General features: G+C 54.2%; 1 protein-coding gene across 7 annotated transcripts in view; it reads left to right on the plus strand.

Annotated features, from left to right (window-relative positions):
• EHMT1 (euchromatic histone lysine methyltransferase 1) overlaps positions 1-17,312 on the plus strand; it is a 109,775-nt gene that overhangs the window by 50,606 nt on the left and 41,857 nt on the right. For 5 of the 7 annotated variants that reach the window (XM_070799810.1, XM_070799813.1, XM_070799814.1 and 2 more), the window contains 3 exons: positions 7,132-7,312; positions 10,013-10,170; positions 10,291-10,479. In XM_070799810.1, the coding sequence (XP_070655911.1) occupies positions 7,132-7,312; positions 10,013-10,170; positions 10,291-10,479 (528 nt within the window). The remainder of the gene's footprint in view (positions 1-7,131; positions 7,313-10,012; positions 10,171-10,290; positions 10,480-17,312) is intronic. The other 2 variants (XM_070799812.1, XM_070799811.1) reach the window with 2 other exon arrangements.

A 17,312-nucleotide genomic window follows, 5' to 3' on the forward strand; every position in this document is an offset into this window, starting at 1 on the left:
CTCCTGTGTCCCCAGCGCTTCAGTCTTGCTGGTCCTTTCACGCGTTGATATTTTCCATTTTGACAGTTTTTTTTTTTCATATCCAGTGTATATGATTAGATTTTAAGTTAAGAATCTCTGTGTTCTCAGTTACATTTTTGTTTTATCCTTCAAAAGATAGTTACAAATCTTCTGTGGTCTGGGTTGAAACTGCGGTTTCTTCACATGGGGTTCTGTTTGGACTGGGCACCTCTTATTCGGGTGATTTTCCTCTGAAATACCTTTCCGCCAGGATTGTGCTCATCTTTGTGCTATGGCTCCCTGTCGCCTGACCCATCCCCTGGGGCCGGAGGTGCTGGGAGCTGGACCACTGCCCATGCAGTGGCTGGCCCTGGCATGGCTTCTACTTTTTGCAGTACTTTTTGTATGTGCCAAAACTTAAAAAACTTTTAAATAACTATTCACGGGAAGCCACACAGGTGGTGCAGAGAGACCCCATGACCCCTACCCAGGGCACAGCATGGTGGGTTTATGTGCCCGCCTGGCACCATGAGACCCCCTCTGTGGTCACCCCACCATCCCCATCCTGCATGTCTGTTGAGCATCATTTCAGATGGTCCATAACACGGGATTATGGAATTTGGGGCTTTCTTTTCTCACTCTGCACCCCCAACCTTGGCAGGCTGTGTCTGCAGGGCCCTCCTTTGCACGTTGACAAGTTGTGTGTGTGTGGCAACGCTCGCCCATCCCGGGGTGTTTGGGGGGCCCTCGGTTCTGGGCTGCTCCGTCACAGCCTCGCTGCGCCTCGTATGCGTTGTGTCTGGGCTGCAGCCCTTGCTCTGGGGGTTTCGGGTGTGCTCCCTTGTCAGGTGCTGGCTTGCAGCCAGGCTTCATCCTTGCGCTTCCGAAGACCTACGGTCTCTTTAAGGAAAAGTTGTTCATTTTGATGAAGTTTAACTTATACAGTTCAGTTCAGCTCAGTTGTGTCCAACTATTTACAACCCCATGGACTGCCTGTCCATCACCAACTCCTGGAGTTCACTCAAACTCATGTCCATTGAGTCAGTGATGCCATCCATCCAACCATCTCATCCTCTGACGTCCCCTTTTCCTCCTCCCTTCAATCTTTCCCAGCATCAGGGTCTTTTCAGATGAGTCAGCTCTTCTCATCAGGTGGCCAAAGTAGTGGAGTTTCAGCTTCAATATCAGTCTTTGCAATGAACACTTAGGACTTATTTCCTTTAGGATGAACTGGCTGGATCTCCTTGCAGTTCAAGGGACTCTCAAGAGTCTTCTCCAACACCACAGCTCAAACGCATCAGTTCTTTGGCGCTCAACTTTCTTTACAGTCCAACTCTCACTGGAAAAACCATAGCCTTGACTAGATGGACATTTCTTTGCAAAGTAATGTCTTTGCTTTTAATATGCTGTCTAGGTTGGTCATAACTTTCCTTCCAAGTAGTAAGCATCTTTCAATTTCATGGTGGTGGTAATTTTGGAGCCCCCCAAAATAAAGTCTGTGACTGTTTCCACTGTTTCCCATCTATTTGCCATGAAGTGATGGGACTGGATGACACGATCTTAGTTTTCTGAATGTTGAGCTTTAAGCCAACTTTGTCACTCTCCTCTCTCACTTTCATCAAGAGGCTCTTTAGTTCTCCTTCACTTTCTGCCATAAGGGTGGTGTCATCTGCATATCTGAGGTTATTGATATTTCTCCTGGCAGTCTTCATTTCAGCTTGTGCTTCCTCCAGCCCAGTGTTTCTCATGATGTACTCAGCGTATAAGTTAAATAAGCGGGGTGACAATGTACAGCCTTGATGTGCTCCTTTTCCTATTTGGAACCAGTCTGTTGTTCCATGTCCAGTTCTAACTGTTGCTTCCTGACCTGCATACAGATTTCTCAAGAGGCAGGTCAAGTGGTCTGGTATTCCCGTCTATTTCAGAATTTTCCACAGTTTATTGTGATCCACACAGTCAAAAGCTTTGGCATAGTCAATAAAGCAGAAATAGAACTTATACAGTATTTTTCTATTAAGACTGTGCTTTTGGTATCATGCCTAAAAGCTCTTTGGCCAGCCCTAAATCCTGAAGATTTTCTCTGATTTTCATAGTTTTTTAGTTTTATGTGAACTTTAAATATATGGGTTGTGTGTTAGTCACTCAACTGTGTCCGACTCTTTGTGACCCCATGGGCTATAGCCTGCCAGGCTCCTGTGTCCATGGGATTCTCCAGGCAAGTATACTGGAGTAGATTGCCATTCCCTTTTCCAGGGGACTCTTCCAACCCAGGGATTGAACCTGGGTCTCCCGAATTGCAGACAGATTGTTTACCAAACTGAGCCACCAGGGAAGCCTTAAATATATGACCTGTCGTGAATTAATTTTTGTATTAGACTTGAGGGTTGAGGTGAAGTTTATTTATTTGCCTACCATTTTTTGGACCACCATTATCGATTTTTAAATGCATGTCAGAAAATTTTACGTTATTTCTTTATCTCATTGAAATTACACTTTCACTCCATTCCCACTTCTAGAATTCTGCTCTAACATAGTTTATTCTTGAAAGTTTTTTACTGTCACTGTTGTATTCCTCTAGGGAAAAAAAAGCAATTTGGAATTTAATTTCAAGAAATGTCTCTGACCGTAACATTTATCTAAGGGTTAACTTTGTTCTGGTGGAGTTGCTATGATTGTTATTAGTACACAGTCAGTTGCAATGCTCATCATTCTGTTGGCAATTACTGAGCACACTCAGGCTGTTGCAGGGAAAGGAGAGAGAAGGGTTTTGAGGCTTCAGAAGCTGATTTGCTGAAGACCATGCTCGCCTTCTTCGCACACTGGTAATTCAGTCTGCTTCCCAGACCCCTGCGAGAGGAGGGGACTGGAGATGTGGAGACTGGGGGCCCTCCTGGCTCCTAGACCCAGACCTGGCCTCTCCTGACTGCTGGCTTTTCTGCTCCCCAGACCCTGCTCAGTCTTGTTCGATTTTCTTAGGAAAGCATGTTGTATTGAAAATTGAGTTTTGAGAACAAACGTGTTGCATGTTTATGACAAGAAATCTATCTTCCATTAAAAGTTTAAAAATGCAGGGTTTTTCACAGCCGGGTGGCCTCTCGTCCCCACGCAAGGCAGAACCAGCTTGTCTCTTGGATGGTGGTGTCCACACCATCAGACTCCCCGGCTCAGGGTTACATCAGCCCTTGTTCACACGAAGGAAGTGAGGGAGGCCCTCGTGTCCCGCGCTGGCACGCTGTGTAGACTGGCTCCCTGACTGACTCGTGTTCGCTCTTGGAGGTGCTGCGTGGGCCTGGCTGTCTCCTTGGGTGTCTGTGTCCCGACAGCAGTCTTGGTCTCTGGGTTCAGGAGAGGAAGGTGGGCCAGGTAGGGTGGGTGTTTGCTTCCCCTGGAGGGGGGGCACCGGTCTGTGAGAACTTGCCCTGGGGGCACCTGGCTTGGCCTGGGCGTCGAGTGGGGAGTGGCGAGCAGAGGCTGGGCTGGGGCAGACGGCAGTTGTCCGCAGGTACTTTGGTCATAGGTGGCCGTGCGGGCGTGTGCAGGGACTGCAGATGTGGGTACGAGTCCTCTCCCCGCGTGGGGACTGGCCCGGCCCTGGCAGGGGCACCGCCTGAAAGTCCGCCCCAGCTGCTCTGCCTCGGTGGGTTTGCTTGGTCGGAGGATAGAGCCCTATCCAGATGTAGAGTCTTCATTCAAGTTTAGCAGTTCTTAGCTTTATTTTTTAGATATTTCAAAAGGAGCCCTGTGCGGGGCCCCCAGGCAGGTGGGGAACTTTTGGAGAAGCCAGAGGGCGGAGCATGCTCGGTCCTGCTGCGAGGAGCCATGGCATGGAGCTGGGTCCCGGGCTGCCCCCAGGCAGGCCTGTCAACCTCTCCTGGATGTTGACTCCAGGAGATGAGGGCGCCTTTTTTAAAACACTATTAAAATGCACATAACATATAATTTACCATCGTAGCCATGTTTAAGTGCCCAGCCATCACCCTGTCATCCCAGAGCTTGCTCGTCTCCCCAAATGGACCCTCTGTCCCTGCTAGACTCACTTCCCTCCCCTCCTTTCCTCCAGCTCTGTCTCTGCCCCACCCCCACTCCACACACACACACCTCTGTACTCTCCGATTGACAGAATCAGTGCTTGGTCCTTCATACAAGCAAGTTCAAGTTCAGTCGCTCAGTTATGTCCGACTCTTTGCAACCCCATGGACTGCAGCATGCCAGGCTTCCCTGTCTATCACCAACTCCCGGAGCTTGCTCCAACTCATGTCCATCGAGTCGGTGATGCCATCCAGTCATCTCATCCTCTGTCGTCTCCTTCTCCTCTTGCCTTCAATCTTTCCCAGCATCAGAGTCTTTTCCAATGAGTCAGCTCTTGTTATCAGATGGCCAAAGTATTAAGAGTTTCAGCTTCAACATCAGTCCTTCCAGTGAATATTCAGGACTGGTTTCCTTTAGGATTGACTGGTTGGATCTCCTTGCAGTCCAAGGGACTCAAGAGTCTTCTCCAGCACCACAGTTCAAAAGCATCAGTTCTTTGGCACTCAGCTTTCTTGATAGTCCAACTCTCACATCCATACATGACTACATGACTACTGGAAAAACCTTAGCTTTGACTAGATGGACCTTTGTTGGCAAAGTCATGTCTCTGCTTTTGAATATGCTGTCTAGGTTGGTCATAGGTTTCCTTCCAAGGAGCAAGCATCCTTTAATTTCATGGCTGCGATCACCACCTGCAGTGAGTTTGGAGCCGAGAAGAGTCTGTCACTGTTTGTACTGCTTCCCCATCTGTTTGCCAGGAAGCGGTGGGACAAAGGTCCTTCATACAAGGGTCTGTCCTTTGTGTCTGGCTTATTCCATGCCGTACAGGGTCTTCGAGAGTCGTCCACACTATCTCAGAGCATCCCTCCTTTTCAAGGCTGAGTGATATTCCACTGCACGAGCGTCCATGTACACACCACACATACACACTTGGTTTATCCACTCTCCCTCATCAGGCACTTGGGCTGCCGCCTCCCTCACCTGCTGTGAACCCACTTGTACAAAGAGCTCTTCTGGCCTCTGCTTTCGGTTCTTGAGAGTGTGCTCCCAGAAGTGGGATCGCAGGATCGTGTGGTAGTTCTGTTCCCTCTGGAGAAACCGCCAGGCTGCTGTCTGTGGTGTCTGCGTGCTGGAGGCAGAGCGCGCAGAGGTCCTTGCCAGCACGTGGTGTTCTCTGTCGTTCAGTAGCAGCCATCCCAGGAGTGCGAGGTGGTCCCACTGCAGTTCTGAGTTGTTTTCCTTATGGTCAGTGATGCTGAGTGTCGTTTCATCTGCTTTTTGGCCCTGTGTGTGTCTTCTTTGGAGAAATCTCTGTTCACGTGCTTTGCCCGTTTTTAAATTCAGTTCTGTGTTGGGATGTAGAGTTATTATATATTCTAGATGTGAATCCTCTATCAGATACATGCTTTGGAAATGTTTTCTCCCTTTCTGTAGGTTGCCTTTTCATTTTGTTGGTTGTCTTTTGAGGCACAGAAATTAAAAAAGTCTTAATTGAAGTATAATTGACGTGTGATTATTATATTAGTTTCAAGTATACAGCATAGTGATTAAATGTTTTTATATGTTACAAAATGATCACCAGGGTAAGTCTAGTCACAGTCACCATGCAGAGTTACTGTACACTACTGTTGACTGTATTCTGCATGCTGTACATTACGCCTCCATGGTTTACCTGTTACGTAACTGGAGGTTTGTGCCCCGTAATCCCCTTCACGTGTCTTGTCTGTCCCCCATCCCTCCCCTCTGTTTATTCTCTGCGTCTCTGCGTCTGTTTCTGTTCTGTTGTGTTTGTTCGTTGTTTTTGTCTTTTAGATTCTACATATGAGTGAAGTCATGGTATTTGTCTTTTTCCCTTCTTCATTTAGGGGAGTGCCTCTGGATCCAGAGGTGTTGTCGGTATTGTCACCGACAGCGAGGTTTCATTCTCCTTTACCGCCAAGTGCAGTTCCACCGTGTGTGCTGAACCCCCGTGTCCTCACCCGTCCGTCCGCTGGTGGCGCCTGGGCTGCCTGCGCATCTTGCTGTTGTAACTAGCGCTGCAGTGAGCATGCGGTGCATTTACATTCTTGAACTGTTGTTTTTGGGTTTTTTGGATAAATACCCAGGAGTGGAATTTCTGGGTCATACTGTAGTTGTGTTTTTAATTTTTGAGGAATCCCCATAGTGTCTGCACCAGTTGGCGTTCCCGTCGATGGGCCCCAGGGTTCCATTTTCTCCACGTCCTGTCCAGCATGTATGAGTTGCCGTCTTTTGATAACGGCCATCCTGACAGACATGAGGGGCTGTCTCATTGTAGTTTTGATCTATAAGAAACCTTACTCGTAATGGAGTCTAATTCCTCTTTTTTTCTTTTGTCGCCTGTGCCCTTGTAATATGGAAGGGCTCGTCACCAAGTCCAGTGTGGTGACGCCTGCACTTTGCTTTTTCCTGCACTTTGGCTCGCTGAGGCCTCTGATGCGCTGAGTTCACCTCTGCCAATGGTGTCAGGCGAGGGTCCTCCCGCGTTTCCCAGCCCTGTGTGTTGAGGGAGAGCGCCTGCTGCGTGTGCAGGCGCGTGCGGTGCAGCGCGCCGGGCCAAGGGCGCGCCTCCGAAGGCTGTTGGCGACTCGGGGAGCGTGCGGTGGGGGCGCGTGAGTGGCGTCTGGAGCGAAGGTGGGGGTGCCGGTCGCTGCCGGTGTTGACCTCGTCGCCCGGGAAGGCTGAGGCCAGGACACCGAGCAAGTGGGTAAAACTCAGCAAAAGAATCTTAAAGATGTGGCGTGGTGATGCCATGGTGTGAAACCCGCTGGGGGTGCCCCGAGTGGAAGGCGCTTCCTCAGAGCTTCCTGGGCGTCTCTCGCGGGGCACACGCGGCACCCGAGCCACAGGCTGGCCAGCTCCCTGCCGCTTCCCCTGGAGACGCAGGCCCTGCTCCCCGCGCCGCCACCGCGCTCCGCCTGGCCTGCCCGTCCTCGGGGGCTGGGGGGCGGGGCAGCGGGTTCTGTGCTTGTGCGTCAGTGTCGGCTGTGTGTTGGGGCCGCCTGTGTGTCTTGTCAGGTGTGCGTCTGTCGGTTGTGCGTCAGTGCCGCCTGTGTATCATTGTCGGCTGTCTCTGTTTTGAAGCACGCGGCGAGTAAGGACCCCAGGGAAGGCCGGGACGCCCGCGACCACGAGGAGCCGAAGGAGGAGCTGAGCAGGGGCGCCTCGGAGTTCGCACGCCAGCAGCTTTCACCCCCCTTCCCGTCCCTTCACCAGTCGCTACCTCAGAACCAATGCTACGTGGCCACCGCGAAGGCCCAGACAGGTAAAAGGGGCCCGCCGCGCTCCGGGGTGTCCGCCGGCTCCGCCCTCGCCCGGCCCGTGTCGCTGCCTCTGCTGGCCTCCAGCTCCCAGACGAAGGTCGCTTTCAGTCTGACGGTCTGAGGCCGTGGTTCGGTGGGGTGGGCACTGTAGGTCTGGGGTGGCGGTCAGTTCAGGGGCTGAGTGCCAGGGCCTGGCGCGTGGGACGGCCCCTCCTGCATCGGAGCGGGGCACGCCAGGTCCCTGGTGGGCCTTTCTGGAGAGGGGGTGGCTCCTGGGGGGCTGTGGGGGGAGAGCCGTGGAGCCCGCTCCCTATGGAGACTAGATTTCTCAGGACAGATGGGCTCTCCGCCAGGCCCTGGGTTCGCGCGCGAGGTGGGACTCAGACTGCGAGAGGCCCCTGGTGCGGGATGGGGGCGCTCTCTTGTTGCCTGTCAGGAGTTGATTTCAGACCCGAGTCTCTGTGGAGGACCCCCCGTTTCACCACGGGCGCAGTCACCCAGCGAGGGGCACTCGCCTCTGCCCGTCGTGGCGGTTGCAGACCTGGGCCCCTGGGCGTGTGCTTGCCACGCGTGGCGCCCTCTCACGTGTCACCTGGGAGGTGCTTCTGGCCAGGCGTTTCCTGCCATCCCCTGGAGCGTGTGGTCAATCTGGAGCGCCCCTGGGGTCTCAGCTGTCTTCTGGACCGCCCCCGAGGCCCATGTCCTCGCTGCGTCCCCCGGGGGCTGGGGACCCCCGGGTCACTGTCCTGTGTGTCTTGGGAGGTGGGGCCTAAAGGACTGTGTGGTCTGCTCCTCCCACTTGCAGCGTAGGTGTCTGGGGACATCCGCCGGGACTGACCGCCAGGGTGGCTTCCCCTCCGTCGTCCCCTCCCGCCTTCTCTTGGTGCTTCTGCTGCAGTGAAGGGCTTCCCTCTCCAGCCGTGCCTCTGTCTCAGCTCGTGGGCCCTCCTGTGCGTCTCCATCCATCACCGTTATGCCTGCGTTGTCCCGGGTCTGCCTTTTAGGCTGGCTCCTGAGTCCTCCGACATGACCCCCTCGCTTCTGAGGACTCCCTGCCTTCTCCAGGTGGACCTGTCGCGTGTTGTCCTTCCTGGTCCTGGGCCCAGCCTTATCTCCAGGGAGCTCATGTTCTGTTTGTCGAAATGCAGTGGTTGGTTAGAAAACAGGGTCAGTCTGTCTTCCCACCACTTCTTGGTACTATTGTTAAATAATAATAGAGTCTCAGCCAGACAGACTGGCAGCTCTCTGTGAAACGGCCCCTGTGTGTGTGTAGGGCTCGGCGACAATGTCAGGAGCTGGTGCTTCTGTTGAAAAGTTATGATCGGGGACTTCCTCATGGTCCAGTGGTTAGGATTTGATGCTTTCACTGCTGAGGGCACGGGTTCAATCCCTGGTCAGGGAAGTAAGATCCTGCAAGCCCATTGGTGCTGGTGGGGAGGGCGAGAGCGGTAGGGGTGGGAAGAGTTCAGATTGTTTTCGTTTGAGCTCTGTCATTTCCTCATCCGTTCAGGACAAGCTCTCTAAACAGAAACACTTAGACTGTAGTGGTTTCCCACGGGAGTCCTTCCTGCCTTCTCTGCAGGCTGAAGATGGGGTCCCACAGGCTTGGGATTGCAAATGTGTCCTGGCGCCCAGACCCTCCCGCGGCCTGCGGCCCTGCTCCTCGGGGGGTACAGGTCTCCCCTGCTCTTCCCATGGCTTTTCTGCCGCGTGGCCCTGGCTGATTGTGACGGCGCCTGTGTGGCCTGGGAGCGCGCGGCCTCTGTCCACCTGGTCCTTCAAACCCGCCTCCCCTCCTTCCTCTGTGCCGCCTCCTGTCCGTGTTAGACTTGTCTCGGGACACTCACGATTTCACTTCGTCCCTTCTTGTTCCCACTTTAAGTCGTGGTGGTGTGAAGCCTGGAGGGCCTGGGCGTGCCATTCAGCCTCAGCACAGGCTGGGCAAACTCCAGATCTGCACGAAGTGCACAACCCGCCTGCCTCCCAAGATCGCCGGGAGGCCTGCTCGGGGCTTGCCTGTGCCCGTCCCGCGTGTGGGTGGCATCGTATCTCCGCGTGCTCCCCTGCAGGCCCATGTGCCGATGGCTCTTGTGTCCTGGCGCCCATGTGCACAGACGTCTGTTTCTCCAGTGTCCCCTTCCCGTGTTTCATAGAACTTAAACATAAGGCATTTCTCTCAGTCCTTTGGAGGAGTTCCTCCATGTGAAAGCAATGGTTTTCAGTTTTTTTTAGAAAACAATTCTTGAAACTTCTTACAAAAGAAAACATCGTAGGAACCCTCATTCCAAAGCAGTGAACCTGGGGCTGCCTTGCCCAGAACAGCGTCAGTGGCCACAAGCCCTCCCTGCCCTGGCTTGGTCCCGTGACCGCTGCACTTGCCTGGAAGCCCTGCTCCAGGACCGCCCACCCGCCCTCGTGTGCAGGGCCAGGGCGCTGAGCAGTCGTGGGGTTCTGGCCGAGGGCGGAGGGTCCTGGTGACCACGGCCTGTCCGGCACCGCCGGCTTGGTGTGGCCTCTGCGCAGCTTGGTGTTTCCTTGTGAGCAGATCGCATGGTCTATGGTGGGTTTTCTGCTTTCTCTGTGCAACTTGCGACACTGTTGTGGGTGCTGATGGTACTTTGGTGATCAGCCTGCCTTTAAAAACGTTTGAATGGCATTTCTTTTCTTCTCTTGTCCCCTTTTGACTTTTTTTTTCTTTTTAGCTTGCTTGCCTTTTGTTTTAGCAGCTGCAGTATCTCGGAAGAAAAAGCGAAGAATGGGAACCTATAGCCTGGTTCCTAAGAAAAAGACCAAAGTGTTAAAGCAGAGGACGGTGATTGAGATGTTTAAGAGCATAACTCATTCCACGGGGGGTTCCAAGGTAAGGGGTGTGCCAGGCTGTGGGGGGGCCCTCTGCCTCTCTGCTCTGCTCCAGGGCAGCCCCTGCCATGCCCACTGGGAGGAGTCAGGGGGTCCCGACGCTGCGTCTGCCCTCTTCCAGGGTGAGAAGGATCTGAGCGATGGCTCCCTCCATGTGAACGGTGAGAGCCTGGATCTGGACTCGGAGGAGGATGACTCGGAGGAGCTGGACGAGGATGAGGACCAGGGCGGCCCACCAGCAGCTGCGTTCCCTACTGAGGATGGCAGGGCCTCCAAGGATGGCGTGTTGGCGCCTGACTGCAGCCAGAAGGTGGGTGGCATGTACACCCAACCTCAGTCCCGGGCGAGGGGCTGGAGGACGTCTGCACTTTTGGGCCCTAAGAAAGCCCTGCTGGCTTCTGGCTGCGGTTCTTGGGTTTCGTCTCCCTTGGGTCTTTGGACCGTCTGTTTTCACAGAGCAGTGCTTGTCTTTCTGGGTAGTGCTCCCTGGAGTGCTCGTCTTTCTGGGCGGTGCTCCCTGGAGTGCTTGTCTTTCTGGGCGGTGCTCCCTGGAGTAAATGTCTTGTCTCTAGGCAGTGGAGTAACGGGAACAGTGTCGTCAAGAACTGCTCTGCCAGCTGTGCTGACCAGTGCCTGTGTAGCCTGCCCTTGGCCCTGGCTTGGTGTCCTGGGCTCCTGCCCCGGGTGCAGTCTTCCTGCAAGCCAGGACTCCGTTCTCCCGGAGGGGCGAGTGCCCAGCTGTGACAGGCCTGTGGGGCGGTTATGTGTGCGAGAGTGCTTGACAAGCTCGGGTGTGCCGTGTGGTGGTCCTGGCGGTGCACCGTCCGGGGTGGTGTGGGGGTCCCCACAGGGGCAGTGGGAGCAGACCTGGGCAGAGCGGCTCTTGGTGTTTGGGCCTTCTAGCTGGGGGACGGATGAATTGGAGGAGGAGCAGCAGCCGTGGCTAGAGTCAGCCAGATGCAGAGCCGTGGTTTTGCCGTCACCGCCGTGTGTCAGATCCGTCTGAGGAAACCCTGGGCCATCTTTGCGTGAAACAGATGCCATATTTGACGAGTTACTCTGAACTAAGGGTGGGCAGAGACGATGTGGTGAGTTTCTTGCAGCAGTGACTTTTTGGAAGTGTATGATTTTGTTGATTAGCCTTTTGCACTTTGCAGTAGCCCCGTGGGTATAGATTTTGATGTGTATAAAGGATTTTCTTCCAGCCTCTGGAGTTCGGGAGTGTCTTATTGTTTAGACACTCAGTCGTATCCAGTTCTGTGCAACCTCATGGACTGCTGCAAGCCAGGCTCTTCTGTCTTCCACTGTCTCCCCGAGTTTGTTCACATTCATGTCTGTGGAGTCGATGGTGCCATCTTATCCTCTGTCGCCCACTTCTCATGTTGCCCTCAGAATTTCCCAGCATCAGGGTCTTTTCCCGTGTGTCGGCTCTTCGCATCAGGTGGCCAAAGTATGGGAGCTTTAGCTTCAGCATCAGTCGTTCCAATGCATATTTGGGATTGATTTCCTTTAGGACTGACTGATCTCCTTGCAGTCCAAGGGACTTTCAAGAGTCTTCTCCAGCACCACAGTTCGAAAGCATCAATTCTTCAGCGCTCAGCCGTCTTGATGGTCCAATGCTCACATCCATACATGACTACAGGGAAAACCATACCTTTGACTTTGTGGACCTTTGTCAGCAAAGTGATATCTCTGCTTTTTAATACTCAGCCTAGATTTGTTATAGCTTTTCTTCCAAGGAGTAAGCGTCTTTTAATTCCACGGCTGCAGTCAGCACCCACAGTTATTTGGGAGTTCAAGACAGTAAAGTCTGCCGCTGTTTCCACTTTTCCCCGTCTATTTTCTGTGAAGTGATGGGATCAGGTGCCGTGATCTTAGTTTTAAGCCAGTGTTTTTAGTCTCCTCTTTTGCCCTCATCAAGAGACTCTTTAGATCCTCTTTGCTTTCTGCCATTTGAGTGGTATCATCTGCATATCTGAGGTTGTTGATATTTCTCCCAGCATTCTTGATTCTAGCTTGTGAGTCATCTAGCCAAGCACGATGTACTCTGCACATAACTTAAATAAGCAGGATGATGATATACAACCTTAATGCACTCCTTTCCCAATTTTGCACCAGTCTATTGTCCCATGTCCCGTTCTAACTGTTGCTTCTTGACCTGCTACAGGTTTCTCAGGAGGCAGGTCAGGTGGTCTGGTGTTCCCATCTCTTGAAGAATGTTTCGGTTTCTTGTGATCCAGACAGTCAAAGGCCTTAGTGGAGTCAGTGAGCAGAAGGGGACGGCCCCTTGTCTTTTTCTAGTGTTTGTTAAATTTCAGAATCATCGTAGCCACTTACGCCAGTTCTACTTGTCTAGGAGTTTTGGGGGCAAAATTTTAAATGTTGTCCCAGCCCCTGAGGTGTAATTATTCAAAAATAAATTGGTAGAAAATGCTAACACTAGAGATTTAAAGGAAATTTTAAAATCATTTAAGATATCATTTGTTATTTTCTCCCTCTCCTGTAGAAGCATAGGAGGAAGCAGTTTCCTAGCCCGTGTGTGTGTGTGTGTGAGAGAGAGAGAGAGAGAGAGGGAGAGAAAGTCTCTCAATCATGTCCGACTGTTTGTGACCCTATGGACATAGTCCATGGAATTCTCCAGGCCAAAATGCTGGAGTGGGTAGCCTTTCCCTTCTCCAAGGGATCTTCCCGACCCAGGGACTGAACCCAGGTCTCCCGCATTGCAGGCGGATTCTTTACCAGCTGAGCCACCAGGGAAGCCCTCCTGGCCCCTAGAACGGTATTTGGAGGGTGCGCTCTCAGGCCTGCGTTCGCCGCTGCCCGCAGTGGGATTGGACCCTGGGTGCCCAGGCTCCTCCTCGTGGCACCGTGTGCCACTCTGGGCCCTTCAGCAGGTGTTGTCTGCCCCCTGCTCCCCTCTCCGAGCCATTCCCTGGTGTCACAGGGGACACTCGGCAGATCGCCCCTTCGGTGGGACGTGGCGTCACCAGGGCGCTGGCTGCGGTGCGTGGGAAGGCGCAGATTTGCGTCTGCGTGTCCCTGCACCTCCGTGTTTTGTTCCAGGCGGGCCAGGCAGCCCTTGACGGTCACTAGCCATCAGGATTTGTTCTGTGACCCCCTCTCTGCTGGCCTGTGACCTGGGCAGTGTGGTGTGAGTGCATTGCTGACCGATGGCTCGAAGGACTCTGCTGTCAGCCTTGGCTGTGATACCAGAGCTCAGGGACACTAGGCTGCTTCTGCGTGATTTCTGGGTTCTGGATTCTAAGTACAACATACAGGCCTTTGTCCTTGGCAATTTTGAATAAGTTGATGTAAGCTAGCTCTTGTTTTTTCATTGCTTTGTATTTTATGTGTAATTGTTTGACTCGTATAGAACTCATGGTAAACTGTGGGGTAGAGCCAGCGTGGGCGGGCGCGTGGCCGGGGGCCACGTCCCCGTGAGGCGGTTCCGGGCGGGCGGGCGCGAGGCTGGGCTCTGGGGCCGGCAGAGGCCGCGGACTGCCGTCGCTTCCCTGGTGACGAGACCGCCTGTGTCACACGTGCACCGCGCTTGAATTCGGGTCTGTCTCTGGATTCTCAGTGTTGATGGAAGTTCTCCTCCTCCAGAAAGAATCTAACACTCAATAACACTGTTTAGATGTTAATACAAAGGGGAAAAAGTCAAATGAGTATCAAGCTAACGGAAGAATCGGGAAGACAAATAAAAGCAGAATCGAGAAGAAAATGTGGAAAGTGCAGTAAGTTGGTGGGAGCAGGCCTGCACGGGTCAGCGATGGAGACAGACTGCGGTGGGCTCACGCGCGGCTCCTCAGATACGGGAGGCGCGAGGCGCACGGGCCGGGCCTGAGACCGAGTCCAGTGTCCGTCTGTCAGTCACAGCCATGCCTCAGAGGGCCGGGGTGGGGGCCTTCCCAGGACCTGCGGGGGTCCCGGGTGGGAGGGAGCTGGAGGCCGTGTGCTGGGGTCTGGCTGGCTGCTGCGTGGATGGGCCAGGGTGCAGGCCAGCCTGCAGGTGGGCCGCTCCGGCCTTGCTCTGGGCTGCAGCCCCTGTTTCTGAGGAGCTGGCGGCTCAGTTGTGACTGTGGGCTTCACTCGCGCTGTTGGTTCATTTCTATTGTGTGACGGCATCTGAAGGTGGCCCGGGATCCCCGAGCTCCTCCGGGGCCGTCACGGCTCTGGCTGGGGCTTACCGGAGTCCCCGAGCCCCTCCGGGGCCATTACGGCTCTGGGGCTTACCGGGGTCCCCGAGCCCTTCCGGGGCCATCACGGCTCTGGCTGGGGCTTACTGGGGTCCCTGAGCCCCTCCGGGGTCGTCATGGCTCTGGGACTCGCTTGCCTTTCTCATTCTCCTCTGCGGAAGCCTCGCTGCACATGTGTTCCCGGCCAGCTGTCCCCAAGCCCTTGGCTGTTCTGATGAGTCTCTGGGGAAGGAGGGGCGCTGGGGGCGACGTGGGGCTGCCCCCTCCAGCCTGGCTGTCACTGTGCTCTGCATCTGCCGGGAGCTGTGCGCCCCACGTGTGCCTCGGGCCGAGCGCATCCACGCTGCAGTTCTGGCTCGCGTTTCCTGGCCTCCGAGAAGGTTGGGGGCGTCCTGGAGCGTTTGCCACGTGATGCCTTCTCTTGTGAAATGCCTGCTGGGAACTCAGCTGTTCATCTGTGCGGTTGTTGGTCTTCTTAAAAGAGCGATCTGTAGGAAAGGAGCCCCTGTGCACGCGGCCAGCATGCTGCCCCTGCTTCTCACTGGTGACCGACGCTCGGCACCCTGGTCTTAGCACTGGGTGGATGGGGCGGGAGGGTGCGGCTGTCCCCTGCACTCCGGCCTGCTGGCTGGGCCCCTGCCCCGTGCGGCCTCTGCCTGCTGCGGTCCCGCAGGTGTCCATCGATCTGCGTCCTGGACGCTGCCACGCTGCTGCCCTCACCGCCCGTCCCCAGGCCTCAGCTGGTCCCTGCGGCTGCCATGTGCATTCTCGTCCACTGACCCCTACGCCTCCCTTGACAGTCATGTGGCAGGAGTTTCAGAAGGTGTTAATCTGCCTGTTTTAGTGGGTAGTTCCATTGCTCGCTGTTTTTAAAATAAAAAACTATCCAGTGAAATTTAAAGATATTTAAATAAAGCTGACTAAAGATACCAGGAGAAAGTTGTATGTGTTGGTGGAAGTTTTAAACCATCACAAACACGAGTGAAGAGAAGATGCGGATAGCCACTGTCAGGGCCTCCCTGGCAGCTCAGTGATGAAAGGACCCACCTGCTGACGCAGGAGACCCCAGTGTGACCCCCAGGTCAGGAAGAACCCCGGAGAAGGGAATGGCAGCCCACTCCAGTATTCTTGCCTGGGAAATCCCATGGCTAGAGGAGCCTGGTGGGCTACAGTCCATGGGGTCACGAAGAGTTAAACACGACTTAGTGTCTAAACAGCAGCGGTAGCCCCACCTCCCCTCACACGGGTGCTCCGAGCTGGCCATTCTTGCCGCGCAGCTGTGAGGTGAAAGCCAGAGGGAGCATTAATATTTAAAAGGACAAGGGAGAGAGTTTGCTGAGAATATAATCCTCATCACTGTAGCTGGTTAGCCGAGCGTGGGTGGTCCTGCCAGTCGGAGAACACGCGGACAGTCTGTCAGCAGGATGCCCAGGACGCTGGCTGGCGTTTACGACCAGGGAGGTCAGGACGGCGCAGCCAGGCCTGTGTGCAGGGGCTGCTGCTTCCCTGATGGTCCTGGGGCTGTCTCAGCAGCTGAGGACTCGGAACACAGAGCCAGTATCACCCCCAGAGTTAGCTGTCATCCTGAAACACCGCCAGAGCACCTAGCAGTAAACTTAACAAGAGATGTCTGTGACCTGGAAGGGAAGTTATGTAACTTTGCTGAGAGAGGTTTAAAGAAACATAAGTTCATGGAATGACTCATAGTTTGTCTGAATGAGGAGATCCCTTGTGTAATTTCCCTTGCCCCATGTTATCCTTAAACTCATCAGAATCCTCACAGGACCTTCGGTGGGGTCACCTGATGTGGGGGTGTCATGGCGGGAACAGGTGCAGGGTTGGCAGGATGGGGCTTGGTGGGGCTGGGCAGGCACCACGCGGGGCGGCCGCCCACCTTGCCGTCCGTCCGCAGCGTGGCAGTTTGCTGTCAGAGCTGGGCTTCCAGCTGGGGGCGAAGGCCGTGAGCTTCTCCGTGAATGTTACCAGGATGACTGGCAGCAGGTGGTCACGGGGCACAGGAGACGTGGGCTCCATTCCAGACACACAGGGCGGTGGTCTCGTGGTTCTGAGTACACTCAGACCACTGTGTACAAGGGTAGGTATAAATCAGAGAAGTTGTTACTTAAGAAAGCAAATTCCAGAAGATTTAAAATGTCCACACAGGGACTTCCCTGGTGGTCCAGTAGTTAAGACTGTGCTTCCAGGGTTCATTCCTCAGCTGGGAACTAAGACACCGCATGCCGTGTAGTGCAGCCAGAAGTTAGAAAAGAGTTAACACAAAATACTCAACTGTGGGAAAAAAGCTTTGGAAACCATTTCTTCTAATCTCCGATGAAGGCTTGCTGGTGTAAGACACAAACCCAGAAGCTGTGAAGTGGGAAGTGGAGAGGTTTGACTCGTCCGGTTGGAATCTCAGAAGTTTTATATAAAAAGAAAGAGGAGAAGCAAAGCTCATAAGACTTGGTAGGAAAATGTTGGTAACATGTTTAGCAGGCAGAGGAGATCTCTCCTGTGGGTGTGTAGCTCCCACAGTTACTAGAAAGCAGGGACCCAGGGGAGATAAGGGCCAGGGGTGTGGTCTCCCGGACTCAGAGGGAGAAACAGGGGCAGGGCTGGGGGTGCTTGGGCCTGTGGGCACCCCCCACCCCCAGCGCTGGCCGTGGTGGGAGCCCGTGTCTGCTGTTTCCCGTGGAGGGGGGGTGGTCTTAACTGTCCTGTGCGATCGTGGAGGTTTGTAGCCCCTGGAGGAGCCACAGTGGGCATGTGTGCAGGGCAGAGGAGGGCACGGGTGCACACGGGCTTCAGGGTCACTGTGCAGGTAGGGGCGGTGAGCACGGGCACCTCTGTTATGTGACGGGAGGGGTTCTGCAACACACTTCTCGTTAGAAGAAGGTGACTCAGAGAAGTGTGCAGGGTGCTGCTGCCGGGAGGCTGGGCACGCGTG

This window comes from Bos indicus, chromosome 11 (genome assembly GCF_029378745.1).
Source record: "Bos indicus isolate NIAB-ARS_2022 breed Sahiwal x Tharparkar chromosome 11, NIAB-ARS_B.indTharparkar_mat_pri_1.0, whole genome shotgun sequence".
Classification (NCBI taxonomy): domain Eukaryota; kingdom Metazoa; phylum Chordata; class Mammalia; order Artiodactyla; family Bovidae; genus Bos; species Bos indicus.